Source organism: Nomascus leucogenys, chromosome 2 (genome assembly GCF_006542625.1).
Source record: "Nomascus leucogenys isolate Asia chromosome 2, Asia_NLE_v1, whole genome shotgun sequence".
Taxonomy (NCBI): domain Eukaryota; kingdom Metazoa; phylum Chordata; class Mammalia; order Primates; family Hylobatidae; genus Nomascus; species Nomascus leucogenys.
Genome location: NC_044382.1, coordinates 61,749,038 through 61,765,466, shown reverse-complemented (window position 1 = coordinate 61,765,466; position 16,429 = coordinate 61,749,038). Strand labels below are relative to the sequence as shown.

General features: G+C 57.4%; 1 protein-coding gene across 10 annotated transcripts in view; it reads left to right on the top strand.

The window, feature by feature from the left end:
• Positions 1-15,625, top strand: part of NDRG4 (NDRG family member 4) — a 49,622-nt gene extending 33,997 nt beyond the window's left edge. For 3 of the 10 annotated variants that reach the window (XM_030796125.1, XM_030796068.1, XM_030796084.1), the window contains exons 4-17: positions 6,031-6,136; positions 6,387-6,507; positions 6,592-6,654; positions 6,828-6,888; positions 8,606-8,692; positions 8,777-8,833; positions 9,129-9,232; positions 10,004-10,060; positions 10,144-10,195; positions 11,158-11,205; positions 11,347-11,382; positions 11,494-11,545; positions 12,834-12,872; positions 13,617-15,624. In XM_030796125.1, coding sequence (XP_030651985.1) covers positions 6,031-6,136; positions 6,387-6,507; positions 6,592-6,654; positions 6,828-6,888; positions 8,606-8,692; positions 8,777-8,833; positions 9,129-9,232; positions 10,004-10,060; positions 10,144-10,195; positions 11,158-11,205; positions 11,347-11,382; positions 11,494-11,545; positions 12,834-12,872; positions 13,617-13,771 — 1,038 coding nt within the window. In that variant the 3' untranslated portion in view covers positions 13,772-15,624. Of the gene's footprint in view, positions 1-2,317; positions 2,536-3,234; positions 3,325-6,030; positions 6,137-6,386; positions 6,508-6,591; positions 6,655-6,827; positions 6,889-8,605; positions 8,693-8,776; positions 8,834-9,128; positions 9,233-10,003; positions 10,061-10,143; positions 10,196-11,157; positions 11,206-11,346; positions 11,383-11,493; positions 11,546-12,267; positions 12,873-13,616 lie in introns of those variants that run through there. The other 7 variants (XM_030796100.1, XM_030796074.1, XM_030796094.1 and 4 more) reach the window with 6 other exon arrangements.
• Positions 15,626-16,429: the final 804 nt, after the last annotated feature.

Sequence of the window (16,429 nt, the reverse complement as noted above, 5' to 3'; positions counted from 1 at the left end):
GCTGGGGTACTAGTAGCTGCTGCTGCTTACTAGCCAAGTGAGGAATTACCTAACCTCTCCATCTCTCAGTTTCCTCATCCCTTCTCTTAGGTCCATGAGGATTATATGTATTATCCTTGCAACTGCCTGTGCAGTAGGCACTGCTGTTTCTCCCATTTACATACGGAGGCTCAGAGAGGTTGACTGACTTCCCCAAGGTCACACAGCAAAGAAGTGGCAGAGCTATGAGTGGCACCAGGGTTTGGCTGACAAGACCTGAGCCTGCCTTGTCTGGCCACTATAACTGCACAACCGCCAGAAAAAGGGCCAACAATTTGGAGAGGCACACAGACTGCCTCATTTCTCCCCTGCCAGGGCCTGGGCAGGGGTGGGGTCAGATCTAGAGTGATTTGTGCAGTTTTTTCTGATTCTCACAGCGGCTTGGTGAGAAAGGCACACAGTACCTGCTTTACAATTAGAAGCCTGAGACACAGAGAGGTTAAAAAAAAAAATTTTGCCCAAGGTCACCCGGCTGGTAGGGGGCCAGGAAGGACTTGTAAACCCAGGTCTGTGGGTTTGCAGACAGTGAGCTGAGCAGTCATGGAGGCTGTGGCTTGGAGTGGGCAGTGTCATAGGTCAGCTTGTCACCTGGGTCCAAAGGTGGGGAGAGGCCACTCAGGGGTCAGAGGTTGGAGTGGGCATAGGATTGGGTGGGACCTTGGGGGACATGGGAGGGCTGTGGGTCAGCAGGTACCCAGAGATGAGGAGATGACCACTTTCTCCAAGGGCAGCCGGTCAGCATGCAGGGCCATCAGCACAGGCTGGGGTGAGTGGTGTGTTCTTTCTTCAGCAAGACAGGGAGAGGAAGCCGGATAGGAGGCAGCTACTGACGTTGACATGCCCACCTCCTGTAGACCCACCCGGCCCTTGTCCCTGGAGGCAACCAGTTTGGGGCTTGGCTCTCGGGTATCTCGGGAGCAGGACACTAGGGCTATCTCAGGCTCTGTGCCCTCACCCCACCCCTGCCCAGGCCCTGGCAGGAGAGAAATGGGGCAGTCTGTGTGCCTCTCCAAACTGTTGGTCCCTTTTCTGGCGGTTGTGCAGTTATCGTGGCCAGACAAGGCAGGGTCAGGTCTTGCCAGCCAAACCCTGATGCCACTCATAGGTCTGCCACTTCTTTGCTGTGTGACCTTGGGCAAGTCAGTCAACCTCTCTGAGCCTCCGTATGTAAATGGGAGAAACAGCAGTGCCTACTGCACAGGCAGTTGCAAGGATAATACATATAATCCTCATGGATTATATTTGGGAGCACAGGCACGCAGCAGCCCCCTTCTCTCTGTGGCTCCTGCTCTCCCAGCCTTGGGCCCCCTCCTCTGCTTCCCTCTCTGGCCTATTTCCTCTCCTCTCGTGCACTTCTTGGCCTTTCTTCTCCTCTGCTCACTCCACCTGCAGGCCTCGGGCGAGCTCGCCGCCCAGATCCTTGCTGCCCAGGAGAACAGGGTATGGAGCCTGAAATGGACCTAGTGTTCTGCTCCCCAGAGACCCGAGAGCCAAGCCCCAAACTGGTTGCCTCTGGGAACGAGGGCCGGGTGGGTCTACAGGAGGTGGGCATGTCAATGTCAGCAAGCTGCCTCCTAGCCCTGCTTCCTCTCCCTGGTGGCCTGGAGCCCCTGGCAGCAGGGTGAGTGTGGGGAGGGCAGAGCTGGTGTGCGCCTGACCATACCCCTGGCCCCCAAACTCCACTTTCACCATGTGGGGAAGCCCCCTGCATCTGTGTGGGCAAGGTGGGATTTTCATCCCTGGTGGGTGGAGAAGGAGCAGCCCCTTGAAGCAGGGTGATAACCCAAGTTGCCCCAGAAAGCAGCAGCTCCCCAGGCCTCCTCAAAGTTAAGCGATGGAACATTCCTGATGGGGAGGCTGGGTGTGCGGGTCTGGTCCCCAAGATGCTGGGCTTGGGGCCCTCTCAGGCCCTCCATAATCCCCAAGGTGTGGGTCAAGGGCTCTAGCTGTCTGGGCAGTGCCCATGCACCCTGCCCTGCCCTGCATTAGTGAGCTGTGCGTATCCGTGACGACCCTGTGTGTACCTGACATGGGTGAGTCTGTACGTGTGGTCTCTGTGTGGTCTCGGCTCTTGTATTCGGAGGATCCCGTGTGAGCTGCAGCTGTTGGCGTGTGCCTGTGTGCTGGGGGCGGATGCAGGAGCTGGGGACCATCAAGGATGATGTGTGGCTGGGGTGGGAGGAGCAGTGACAGGGCTGGGGCAAGGAGGACTTCAGAAGCCAATTGGAGCCAGGCTTGTCTCCCAACAGCCAATCTGGGAGCCGGGGCTCCGGGTAGGCGAGTGGCTGCTCAGAAACCCTGCGGGGAGGAGGGGCTAGCTAGGCTGGGCCAGGATCCCTGTATAAATGGCCCAGGAGCTGTGCCTCATCACAGAGCCGATCATCTCCCACTCGAGCTGCCCCCGCCCTCTGGACCCGAGTGACTCAGGCCTTTGTTTGTCCTTCCTGGTAGAGGCGGGTTCCCTCCCTCGGCAAGATGCCGGAGTGCTGGGATGGGGTGAGTGAGGGCGCTGCGGGCAGCGAGGTGGGCCGGGAGGATGGTGCATCCTTATGACCCACCGCAGGGAGGAAGTGCCCCCCTCAGCCCACATCTGGTGGCAGCCCTGCCTTCAGTAGCCTCACCCTGGGCTCACTGAGACACGGCCAGAGGGCTCCAGGCTCACTGGTGATCCTGTTTGCAGGAATGGCTGGGGGCAGCTGCTAGTCAGAGCCCATAGCAGAGGCTGGGGGGAGCGTGTGGTTAGAGGGTGGGTGACATATCTGCAGGAAATGGAACGTGGAAGGCACTGTCTGACTTGGCTGCATTGTCCGTGTGGACCCGGGCGCCAGTACCTGCACGTCCCTCTGATGTGCTCTTGGATGGTGTCTGCCTTGGTGCTGCCTGGAGCCATCAGGCCAGGGGGCGGGGGTGTCCTTGGTGAGCCCCGGAGACTGTGCCCAGTGTGCGTGCGGGGTCTGTGCGTGCAGGGGCCGCCGTCCCAGTGGGCGGCCGTCTAGCTTGTTTGGATGGCTGCGCCAGTTTGATGGGAAGGACAGGCAGCCTCTTCCTTAGGAGCTGCCTCACAGTTCCCAGGGCTCTGCTGCGCCAGCCGGGCAGAGGCGAGGAGGTCTAGGCCACACAGGAATGACAGCCTTCAGGCAGGGGTCCCTGCTGGGGAGGAACGAGGAGGGGTTGCCTGCCTGCCTTATTTTGTAGGTGGGGGAAGGCAACGCTGGAGCCGTGAAGCTGGCAGGGCTAGGGGACCCCAGGTGGAGCCCAGGGCACCTCCTCTCGCCGGGGCATCAGGTACCCTGGCCCCATTCTTCCTCAGGAGGGAGAGGCAGGGGCAGACTCACCCCTACCCCCGGGTCCCACACGCCTTCCCTGCCGGTTCCGCAGACCATAGGTCACCCCGCACGCACGGAGGCGACGACATCAGCACCTGCCCGCCCATGCAGACCCTGTCCCCTGAATTAATGCGGCTGACAGGCCGAACCACAGCACCACCACCACCAACTCCCACACCGGCGCAAAGCCCGGCTCAAAGCGCCCCCCCCCCGCCCCCCGCAGTGCTCAAGGTCACAGGCGAGGGGAGACGGACCGACCGAGAGGAGCCGCCACAGCCCCCTCCCCTGCTGCCGCAGTGCTTCCCGCCTGCGCCCACCTGGAGGCTGGGCCGGCTCTGACGTCACCCAGAGCCAATGGGAGTGCTCGGCCCTGAGGGTTGGGGTCCTCAGAGTGCACCGCGCTGTGGCCCTTGTGTGGCTGCCCTTCCGCAGCACTCCAAGGGACGGGGATGTTTGGCTTCGATCAGGCTGAACTGAGTCCTGAGCTCTCCGCAGAGGGTCAGAGAAGGCGTTAGGGAGGTTGGCAGCAGGGTTCAGCGAAGGTCACTGGGCTTCGTAGGACAGGCAGCCAGGTGACGCCCAGGCCCAGCCCCAGCCCTTCCCATCCTGGGAGATGGGATGATCAGCCCTAGTAGAGCCTGATCACGTCACCTCAGGGGGATGGGGACAAGGGCGGCCACACCAGGGCTGGGAGAAGACAGTCGGGGCCTGCTCAGCAGCAGAGAGCAGACACCCCTCACGCTGCGGGTCTCGGTTTGGAAGATACCGCCCTGGGCTCTTGACGTCTGACCCCAGGAGGATAACTGTCCTTTATGCAGCAGGAGGCGCATTGCAGCTCTTTTGCAGCCCCACCCTCCAGAGATGAGAGAACTCACATGTGGCTGTGAAGGGGCTGCCTGGTCAGGAGCTCCCTCGGGTGGAAGCTGATCTGTGAACATGCAGCCTTCAGTGTACCGCCCTGGCCCGAGACTGGCACCTGGCAGGGCCCGCCCTCCCTACTCTGGGATTGACCTTGGGCAAGTCATTCCCCTTTCCCAGCCTCAATTTCCTCCTCTATGGCTTGGGTCTATGTGGGAAGTAAATGAGAAATGTGTGGGTCAGTGGTCAGTGACTGGGAAGCGTTCCTGGATTTGATGGGCCCCAAGAAAGGATAGGCCTGGGATGGGAGGGGCTGTGTGGTCTGTCCCCTCTCAGCCCTGGTGTGGCCTCCTCATCCCCTAGGTGGTGCAATCAGCTGCATGGCTCACCCTAAGGCTCATTACCTGGGCCCTCCTGGAGGACAACAGGGAAATAAACAGGGCCTGCAAGTCAAACAGTGTTCTCCAGGGTAGAGCCTTTGGCCACCAGGTTGGTGCCAGTTTGTCACTCCACACTGGAAACACAGGCCTGGACAGTGGTCCTCTGAGACCAGACCCACTAATGCTGGCCCCTGAGCAGCTGTCTTCTGCTGTCTAAATCTCCTTTCCCATTTGGAGGCAGGAACTCAGGTTCTTTCTAAACCAAAATGTCCTCACCTGCAAAACAGGGACTAGGGTTCCTGTCTCTTGGGTAACATGCAGGAAGCCTGGCACACAGTAGGTGCTCAGTCACTTGATGTTTCTTGCATGTCCTTGACCCCAGCCCTACCTCCAATTCACTGGGCCACTCACGTGGTTCCCAGGGCTCACGATGATGCAGAAAGGATCGGTTTATTCAGCTCAGACGGCCCCTCTTGAAGTTTGCCCATCCGAGGGGCTAAGAATACCCAGTTTGCAAAGGGACCAGCGAGGAGGGCATTCCCCCAAGGCTCAGGGATGCCCTAGCATAATAGCCCCCTTTCCGGGGCTTTCTCCAAGTTCTAAATGCTCCATAAACATTAGCTTGTCTAGTTCTCGCAAAGTCCCTGTGAGGTGGTTCTGGATGGAGAGGCTGAGGCACAGCAGGGAAGTAACGTGACATGCTCAGAGTCACAAGTAAGGGGTAGAACCAGGTCTTCCTGAGGAAGTAATGACCTTGAGCAGCAAAACCAAAGGTGTGAACTCAAAAGGATCCCAGAGCAGGCTCTGCAGAAGGCCTCTAGAGGGGATGGGGATGGGGGTCTGACCCGGGCCTGCCTGAAGGGAACCCTTGGGGATGCTGGGCTCACACAGAAGGGCGTTCAAGGTGGAAAGAACCACATGCACAAGAGCCTTAGAGTGGGAGCCAGGGGCAGTGCGGGGGTCGGGGCTAGGCTTGGCTGGCACGGGGTGTTTTCTGAGGATTCCAGGCAGGACCACTGAGGCAGTTCCCCTGCAGCAGCAGGAAGTGCCTGAGAGTTCTGAGTGTGAGAGGGACTTGGGCTGGGGAGGCAGAGCTGTCCAGGAGGGGCTGCTGCAAGATGGAGAAAAACAGCCTCCCTTGACCCTCAAGGGCCGAGGACAGTGGCAGCACAAACCGCTGGCTGGTTTGCAGAGAGGACCAGACCTTCCCCATGCAGATCAGTTCACGTTGTCGCTGTACTGAACAGCCGAGAAGGGGTGTTCCATCCATTCAGTCCTCTCTGGGGCTTCTTGGGGCGATGAGAACAGGATGCCCCAAGTAGGGGCTCTACCACAGGCCTAACAGCACCAGGCTGCGTCACCTCATTCCCCAGAGGAGCCAAGAGCAGAGGCTGCCCAGAGTGTCCAGCACGGTCTCTCCCCTTCAGGAACATGACATCGAGACACCCTACGGCCTTCTGCACGTAGTGATCCGGGGCTCCCCCAAGGGGAACCGCCCAGCCATCCTCACCTACCATGATGTGGGCCTCAACCGTAAGTGCAGCCCAGCCTCAGTCAGCCCTCCTCTGCCTCCAATCAGCCAGAGCAGTGAGGCCCCCCACCCTCCCCACAGGGCCCTGTCAACCCCACTCACACTTAGCTCTGTTGTGTTCACCCTCCGGGCCTCCATTTCCCCAATGGACCCGAGGCTGACACTTCTGCCTTACTTGCCCTCTGGGGGCCTGGCCTTCCTTCCAGTCCCCCGGCCCCTCTGCTCAGCCATAGTGGAGGTGTGTCTTTGCAGACAAACTATGCTTCAACACCTTCTTCAACTTCGAGGACATGCAGGAGATCACCAAGCACTTTGTGGTGTGTCACGTGGATGCCCCTGGACAACAGGTGGGGGCGTCGCAGTTTCCTCAGGGGTAGGTACCCCGAGCCCCCTCCGCCTGTCTCCAGCTCTGCACCCTAGGCCATACCTGGGCCCTGACCTCCTGCTCTGCCTGCAGGTACCAGTTCCCCTCCATGGAGCAGCTGGCTGCCATGCTCCCCAGCGTGGTGCAGCATTTCGGGTGAGTCCCCACACAGCCCCTGCCCCTGTGCTAGGGACCAGAGGTGCCTACCCCAACTGCAGAGCCACCTGGCTCTAGCTGAGGGCTTCAGGCTGTGGGCAGGGCCTGCTCTGGATGACATGTATGGGAAATGGCACCCCTAGCCCTAGAGTGACCAGCCTGCTCTGCACCAGGTTCAAGTATGTGATTGGCATCGGAGTGGGCGCTGGAGCCTATGTGCTGGCCAAGTTTGCAGTGAGTCTCCCCATGCCCCCATTACCCCAAACACCAAGGCAAACCAGGGATCTCCCAGTGGTGGGGACCGAGGGGAACCCTTCAGCCTTGAGGAACTGTCCCTGTTCTTGCTTCTCCTCCTCCCACCTCCTCTTTATGTAGAAAACCTCTTTTTTCCTCCAGGGAAATTAACGTTTTTAAAAAAGAGGTTCCTTTCTCCGTATAGTTTTCTTGAGACTACAGACTATAACTTGCTTAAACTATTATCCAAAGCCAGAATTTCTAGTAGCAACAAACTATACAACTAACTGCTCTAGCCACTAAATAAGGATCGTCCTTCACTAATTGCCATGGTATTTCAACATGAATAACTTTTTTTAGCAAAAAATTGTATTATGTTTGGGAAGGTTTAAAGAAGGCACATTTCAAAAACATCATTGTCGGTGGCTCACACCTGTAATCCCAGCACTTTGGGAGGCCAAGATGGGCAGATCACGAGGTCAGGAGATCGAGACCATCCTGGCTAACACGGTGAAACCCCGTCTCTACTAAAAATACAAAAAATTAGCCAGGCGTGGTGGCGGGCGCCTGTAGTCCCAGCTACTTGGGAGGCTGAGGCAGGAGAATGGCGTGAACCCGTGAGGCAGAGCTTGCAGTGAGCTGAGATAGCGCCACTGCACTCCAGCCTGGGCGACAGAGCAAGACTCTGTCTCAAAAAAAAAAAAAAAAAAAAATCATTGTTGGGTAGGAATTCACAAGCTTTTCATCTCTAAAAACAAGCAAAAAACTAATTTTTCATGATCGAAGACATTTACTACTTCAAAAGAAATGACCAAGAATTTTCAACTCCAGTTGCAATGTCAGCACTTAATCATTTTGTTAACTGGAGGCCATTCCCTGCCACCCTAGACAAGCTTGATGTTCCTACGCTGTTTTTCTTTAAACACGGTCTAACAGTTGAAAATACCTCTTTTGCAATGCCTAAGACAAAACAGACTTTGAAAAGGTTGATTTTTTCTTAATTTGTATCATGAAGGCTTCATTTTTTTTTTTTTTTTTTTTTTTTTTTTTTTGAGATGGAGTCTTGCCCTGTCATCCAGGCTGGAGTGCAGTGGCATGATCTCGGCTCACTGCAACCTCCGGCTCACTGCAACCTCCGCCTCCCTGTTTCAAGCAATTCTCCTGCCTCAGGCTCCTGAGTAGCTGGGACTACAGGTGCATGCCACTACGCTTGGCTAATTTTTGTATTTTTAGTAGAGACAGGGTTTCACCATGTTGGCTAGGCTGGTCTTATATGCCTGACCTCAGGTGATCGGCCCGCCTTGGCCTCCCAAAGTGCTGGGATTACAGGCGTGAGCCACGGCGTCTGGCCAGGGCTTCATTTTCTATAAAAGCAAAAAAACAACATGCTTAAGATTTTAAGATGTTTCTCAATTTTACAATAGCCCCATCTTCTAAAATATATTAAGAGCTGATTCTGTTGAAAGAGCATGTGTGTGGTGTGTGTGTGTGTGTGTATGAAGGGGTGGAAACAATGATAGAGATTCTAAATAAATCCAAGAACTGTGAAGGGTTGGGTGAGAGGAGGACAGGCAGGGGCATCTGGACATGGGTGTGCATGCACGGACCCGGCTGTAGCCGGGTGGCTCATCAGCAGCACCTTGAAGACTTTACAGAGCGTTTCTGCCGTCTGCACCCATCCTGGCCCCGCCCAGCCCTGTTTCCCCTCTTACTGCAGCTCATCTTCCCCGACCTGGTGGAGGGGCTGGTGCTGGTGAACATTGACCCCAATGGCAAAGGCTGGATAGACTGGGCTGCCACCAAGGTGTGTGTGGTGACCGGAGGTGGGGTGGGTGTACCTAGGGTGGGGTGAGGGGCGGCACTCACGCTGGCGCCCTGCTCCCTGCAGCTCTCCGGCCTAACTAGCACTTTACCCGACACGGTGCTCTCCCACCTCTTCAGCCAGGTAAGGGGGCAGGGAGTTCTGCAGATCTGGGGCGATCTGGGATTTGCCTCTCCCGGCTGGCTCGGTAGGAGGCAGACGGGTGTATTTGGCATCTGACCTGGCTCACTCCAGATGCTGAGGCATCTGAAAGACAGACATCCCCTCCCAAGGCCCCACCTCCTACCTGCCCACACCGTCTCCCCTGCCTGCTGAGTGGGGCAAGGGCCACTCTGGCAGTGACATCTGCCGGCCCCCTCTAAGCCTGCGTCCCTCTATCTGCCCCTCTGCACACCCCCATCCATCCCCGTGGGCCTAGGAGGAGCTGGTGAACAACACAGAGTTGGTGCAGAGCTACCGGCAGCAGATTGGGAATGTGGTGAACCAGGCCAACCTGCAGCTCTTCTGGAACATGTACAACAGGTGCGGGTGGGATCAGCAGCCCTGGGACCCAGCACACCCCAGTGGGGTCCCTTGCACACTGCCCCGAGGGAGGCAGGCAGGCAACACCCTTGCCCTGGTTTGTAGATGGGCACGATATTGGGCCTCAAAGGAGGTCATTTCCTGCACAAGGTCACACCTTGTGAGGGGCAGAGGGGAACAGGGTTTCAGACTCCGGGCCTTGGGCTCTTCCACTTTTCCTCCTCCCGTGGGGGCTTCCTGTGTGGGAGTGTTGGGGGTGTTAGTGACATCCCTGACTCCAGTAACCCAGCCTTGATGTTGACGTCTGCAAAATGAGGAAGAGGTCAGATAAGCCTGTGGTTTGCAAGCTATGCTCCTTGGAGCCCCCTTTAGGGGCTGCCCTGCCCTGCAGGAAGGTGGCCAGGCCCCCTCACTCACCTGCCCTCCTCATTCTGCTGCAAATATTAAGCACCTGCTGTGTCCATGGTGCTAGGAAAACAATAGAGAATAGACAGACCCAGGGCCTGCCATCCCATATGGTCCAGGAGACAGGCCAGTAGCAGAAACTCCCACAGCACAGGTGGCAGTGCGCATGGCTCTGAGGGGGATAGACAGCAAAATCTGAGAGCCCACCTGGTATGTGCTAGGGAGTCCAAAAAGCCGTGCATAGGGAGCCTCCAGTTCATTTATGCAGAGTAGGTCCACGCCTCCCTGCTTTACCAGTTGGCAGTGTTGGGCTTGGGATGCCCCTCATCCTGTCCTGGGGTGCCCACCTCTGCCTCTGCCCCACAGCCGCAGAGACCTGGACATTAACCGGCCTGGAACGGTGCCCAATGCCAAGACACTCCGGTGAGTGGCCCCTGGCCCTCTGGCCTGCCCTGGCCTTTGCCCCCATGACCCAGCCAGACAGCCCTTTTCCTCTGTATCTGCAGCTGCCCTGTGATGCTGGTGGTTGGGGATAATGCACCCGCTGAGGACGGGGTGGTGAGTGAGGGGCTGTGGGCTCACTGGGGGTGGGAGGTAGGGGTGAGGGGCTCACTGGCTCCTGCCCAGCCGGAGCAATTCTTGATCCAGCCCAGGGGAGCCTCCAGGGCCAGCAGTGGACGGTGGGCTTCTTGTCCACTTTCCCACAGTCTTGCCAAGCCTCACATCTGGCATAGCCCCCATCCTTCTGGCCGGGGAGGCCTGGAAGTGGGGAGAGCTGGGGCCAGGGCTGGGCCATCAGAAGGTCGCCTCTTCCCTTCCCAGCAGCACAGCCCCAACTTGGTCCCTACCCACCTCAGGCCCAGGGCCTACGATCTTTTTTCTAAAATGTGATCAAGTCATTATAAATCATTAACACATACAGCAGCACAGTCTCCCTTTCCCAGTCACCTGCAGCTGTTATGTTTGGGGGCCATGTGTCACCTCTCCTGCTGGAACTCTGGGAGCAGGTGGCCTGGGGCTGGGATGCCCCATAAGCACAGAGCTGCTGGGAAGCTGCAGGGTCCAGAAATGCCCAGAGCAGCCCCATGCGCCCTGAAAATACCAGGCTTTCCCATGCCCATCGGGAGGTCCTGGAAGAGTGGCGTGGTGGGCTGTGCCAGCCCCCTCCACCCAGTCTCTCTCAGACCCTGGCACCCCTCACCTCACTGCCGAGGGCACCGGGGCTTTCCCAGGCCAGTCCCACCACGGCAGCCCAGCCCTTGCCTGACTCCCACTCCTAGCAGTTGTGAGTGGGCTCCAAGGGTCCCAGGCCCTTTAGTGGGGCTGTTAAACTGGTCTCCAAGAACGTGGGGGAGCCCTAGGAGAAGAAAGCCTGGGAAGAGCAGCCCATCACAGGTGCTAGGCCTCCCTCTGCCTCCCTGCACCCCCTCTCCTCCCCGAGCTTGGGGCATCGCACCTGCCTTAGCAATGGGGGTGGGGAAGGGCAGGGGCTGTTGCTGAAGCTGGCTCCTTGTCCCCAGGTGGAGTGCAACTCCAAACTGGACCCGACCACCACGACCTTCCTGAAGGTGAGGCTTTCTTCCCCAGCCCTGGGCCAGCTTCCCTAGCATGGGCCCAACCTCAGGGAGGGGTTTTCCTGGGGTCCCAGCCAGGTGGGAGCTTGTCCTGGAGTGAGGGCCCTGCTCAGATCACCCCACTCTCCCTTGCAGATGGCAGACTCTGGAGGGCTGCCCCAGGTCACACAGGTGAGACTTTTGGCCCTCCTGCCCTTACATCTATGGGGAGGGGGAAGCCTCTACCCTCCCTGCTAATCCTAGGCAGCCAATGAAAGCATGTGCTTGTCCTGCCCTCTGCAGCCAGGGAAGCTGACCGAAGCCTTCAAATACTTCCTGCAAGGCATGGGCTACAGTGAGTACATTTCCACCCCACCCCACACCACCTAGAGACTGGTGGGCAGGCAGTGCTGGGGTGGGGGGGGGTCCTGTTTGCAGGGCTGGCACCTGGTGTCAGGTGGTACTGGGGAGCCCATAAGCATAGGAGTTTTGTGGGCCCCGGATGCTGGGCCCCACAGATGCTACCTGAGTTGTAAGTTGGGCATCCCAGGCTGTGCCCAGCTCCCCTTTGCCCTTAGGGAGGACTTGGTGCACTGTTCTGATGGCAGTGCTGGGCCTACTGGGGGAAGGGACTCTTCCCTCTGTGCTGGGGGTCCAGGGCCAGGGGCCGCGTCCTGCCAGGGAAGCCTGTCTGGGGGTAAGGCACACTCCCCTCACCCGCCCCAGGGCTTGGGGTCAGAGCTGGGCCTACGGTACCTGAGAAGGCCTTTTGAAACAACTCGTGGCTGCACCCAGGGGCATCATAGGAGTGGGCTTGGAGTCTGGGGCCAGGGAAGGCAATTGGGGCCGCCTGGCATTCAGAGAGCTGAAAGCAGCTGAACCTGGGTTGGCAGATCTGAAAATCTGGGTCTGGGGTGGAACCAGGTACACACACACAGACACACACACACACACACACCACACCCCTTGTGTGTCTCCTTGACTTCCCCCTTCCCTCCAAGACATACCTGTTCCTCCAGCTCCCCACTGCCAGGAGGCAAACTTCCTCTTCTCAGTTTGTTTTTTGTTCCCCTCCAGACTTCAGCCTCTGGAGCTGGTATCTCCAGGGCAAACAGGAGGGCTGCCTGTTGGAAGGCTGGGGAGGACACCCAGGAATAGAATGCTCTCTGGAGCAGGGCAGAGCCCTGGTGCCCACAGGGAGGCTCCGCAGGAGCACAGAGTCTGGGATCAGGGCACAGCAAGCATTTGCGAGGTGAACGGAAGAACGTTGTCAGGCGCTGAGACGCGTTCTCAGGGTCCTAGGGAGAAACTCCACCAGGCAGCCCCAAGCTGGGAGGGGCACAGAGGGGGCAGGCCTCCCCCATTCTGTATGCAGGAGACTGAGGGCCAGCAGAATGGTGAGGGGATAAGCACCCCACCTGTCAGGGCTTCCTTGGGCCAGAGATCCTTCTGGGGGCCACTGCTGGGTGGGCAGGCAGGAGTGGGCTTCCAGAGCCTCTGGCCCTGCCCCCAGCCTCTCTGTGCCTGTCCTTTGTCCCATCTCTCTGGCTCATCTCAATGCCCTTGCCTCGGCGGACCACGCTCTTCACTGTGTTGTGTCTCCCCCACCCCCGCCCCCTCTCCGGCTCTGTCTTCTCTCTTAGTTGCGTACTTGAAGGACCGAAGGCTGAGTGGAGGAGCAGGTAGCCCCACAGCCCTTCCCCTGATGCATGGACGCCCAGCCTCCTCCTCCCCCGCTCCTTCCTCTGCGCAGTGCTGCAGCCAGGCTGCATCTTGCTGTGGTTTGGAACCTTCTTGTGTCCTGTTCAACTCAGAAACCCCACAGATTCTTGCTTTTCTGCAGACGTGGCCTCTAGGTTGGCTGGGTTGCAGAGCAGTCTTGCTTCTAGGTTGTCATGAGCTGCGTGGCTTCCAGAGCTCTGGGGATAGGAAACAGACCCTCCTTAGAGGTAGAGCCCAGGCCTGGCCCTGCCTGAGCCACAGAGGTGGCCAGGAGTGTTCAGGAGGGTAGAGTTTGCTGCCCGCAAGTCTTGCTTGTGAAACTCTGAATTAGGGCACAGTCTGAATTGAGGGCAGTATGCGACCACCGCTCCGTGTCCTCCTTTACAGAAGCAGTCCTACTTCTCCACCGGCATCCTCTTGAGGGAGGCACAGCTGGAAACCCAGCACACCTCCCTGCACCAGCTCAGGGCTGCCTGGTCAGCTGCTGAGAGGGCCCTGCTGGCCGCAGTCCCCTAGGCCCACTCACTGTCACCGGCCCTGCATGCCCCCGGCCCGACAGCTGTCGCCAGCCTCCTGGCTCAGGAGGAGCCCTTTGTGCGTTCGAGGAACGGGTCGCTAGCCGCTTTGCTTGCAGCCTACTTTTCCCACCAGAGGCGCCTGGCCCTGCCCGCCAGTCCTCAGGCCCATCCTGTCTCTGTCCACAGTGCCCTCGGCCAGCATGACCCGCCTGGCGCGCTCCCGCACTGCGTCCCTCACCAGTGCCAGCTCGGTGGATGGCAGCCGCCCACAGGCCTGCACCCACTCGGAGAGCAGCGAGGGGCTGGGCCAGGTCAACCACACCATGGAGGTGTCCTGTTGAAGCCCTCGATCCCACTGACGACGCCCACGTTGAGGCCCCACCGCCATCCTTGCGCCGGCTCATGTTCCCTTTAGTTTATTTTTGTGAGGGCAAAGGGGAGGAAATGGGGTTCTGTTTGAAAAAAATGAGGGGATCTTAGATGCTACAGCAGAACAGTCTCCAGGTGTTTTGAGGGGCTCACTCCTCCTCATCCCATCTCACTCTCCGTGGTAACTTGGCCGACTTGACCCCTCTCATCCCACTCCCTGCAGCCCAGGCACAGGAGGGCAGGGCCATAGGGAGGGAGATTCACTAAGGATCCAGGCCATTCCTGGGTGAGCCCTTGGGCAGGCATGTTTGGAAATGAGAGAGGCTTCGAGAGGGTGGGTGCTGGGCCCACAGGGGTGCGGGGCCAGCTCAGGCACTGGCGTGGGAGCCCTGGAAGACCCCTTCCCCCACCTTCCACCAAGCACACCTGTTTCTGTCTCATAGCACCTGTGACAATTATCTAGACAACAGCCACAGGGGGGCGCTCGGACCAGGCAGCCACTTTCCTGGTGCTCTCTGGGCCCAGCTGGTGCTGTAGGGCCAGGCAGGCAGGGGCGTCAAGGGGTTTCTCTGCCCAAGACAGAACATGGAGAACCGTGAGGGCAGGAACCCCACAGACTGTCCCTTCCAGCCCACACTCTGCCACCTCCTGGCCCTGTCCCATTTCTGAGCCAACGCCTCCCCGAGGCAGAAGTTGCCTGGTCCTCTGTCCCCACAGTGACCTGACTGGGGGTGAGGGAGAAGGAGGAGAGAGCCCATGTGTGGTGTGTGTGCCCCTGAGAACTTCGTGGTGACTGCCTTCGGGAACCCGCAAGTGGCCAGAGGCAGGGGTAGCTGAGTTCCTGGAGACCCCTTTTTTGCCCCCAGCTTCCCCAGAGGGCAACGCCATCAGTAGCAGTGTGGTGTTTCAGGCAGAGCTCTAGCCAGGCTGTGCCAGTGTGTCGCGGAAGCATCACTAAGGAAGAGAGAGTTTATTTAGTCAACTGGCCCAAGGCAGTGAGGCTTCCACAGTCCCACACCCCATAGCCACCTGGGCTGGGGCTTACTGGAGGCTGAAGGTTCTGGACATGAACAAGGGTCAGGTAGAGGAGAAAGGCTTCCCCTACACCCCAGCCTCCTGCTGTCCCCTGAAGCCCAGGACTGCGTTGTATGCTTTCCATCCACTCACTTACCCCATAGCATCTTACGGCCCAGAAACCAGAGCCATTTGTCTCGGACCCTAAATCAATGGTCACAAGCCCCAAAACAGAGGGGAGAGAGCAATGAAAACATGAAGGGCTGTGGAGGGGGGAGGGGTTGTGGCGGGTGTTCTAAGGCTGAGAGGACACCTATATGCATATTTCCTCTACACACATCACCCCCCTTCTATAATCTTAAGCCATGACTAGCCTGGTGGCGTGTTAGTTTCTGCCCAGTTCTACCCCCTGATGTGCTTCTTCTGAATACTGAATGTGACTGTTTGAAAGCTGGTAGAATTCATCCCTCTTACTGTAGATAGCATTGCAAATCTTGGAATTTTGTTTTTTGCTGTGTTTCCAGATATATCTATAAATATCTATACATTATATATATGTGTGTGTGTGTGTGTGTGTGTGTGTGTGTGTCTGTACATCGGGTCCTCCCATGTGTGGTGGTCCTCCGGAGGTTGTCTCTTTGGTCAAGGTGAACTTCTAATGTTTATTATTTTCTTCTCCGCACAAAGTAAAGAGCCTAATTTTGTGTATTCTGGTGGCTGCTGTCATGAGATGACAAAATGTAAAACAAAACTCTAGTCAACATAGAAAGAGTTAACCGTGCTGAAAAACTAATAAAGAACCTAAGAAGAATTCCAGTGTGGTGATGCCATGCCCATTGTGGGAGGCTTTTGGAGAGACAGAATGTTTGGGCAGGGGCTGCTGGTGCTGCGTGGGTTTTGGGTTGAGGGTGCTAGGAGAGTATGGTCTCCACCCATCCTTCTATTGCCAGTACACATCACATTATTTTACCAGTGAGAGGAGAATGTGACAAACATTAAAAGCCTTATGTGCTCATTTCTGCTTATGTGCTCATTTCTCTCCTGACTCTGTGACAAAATACAGCTCTCCTCAGCCAGGCACGGTGGCTCAAGCCTGTAATCTCAGCACTTTGGGAGGCTGAGGCGGGCAGATCACTTGAGGCCAGCAGTTCGAGACCAGCCTGGGCAACATGGTGAAACCCCATCTCTACTAAAAATACAAAAATTAGCTGAGCGTGGTGGCACGTGCCTGTAATACCAGCTACTCGGGAGGCTGAAGGGGAGAATCGCTTGAACCCGGGAGGTGGAGGTGGTAGTGAGTGGAGATCGTGCCACTGCACTCCAGCCTGGGTGACAGAGCAAGACTCTGTCTCAAAATAAAACTAAAAAAAAACAAAATACAGCTCTCCAGAAAAAAATGCCTTGAAGACAAAACACCCCTGCCCTCCAAATCTCTTGCCTGAGTCACTACATTCCTTCAAAGATAAATGACCTACTATTTGCCTTCTCCTAAACATACGATCATGTCTGACAGGGTTAATGATTATACTTCTGCAGTCTATAACCAGATATACTTATCCCTAAACTTTGATATGATTTTACACATACTAAATCTTCACCTATGTATAACCTAAACT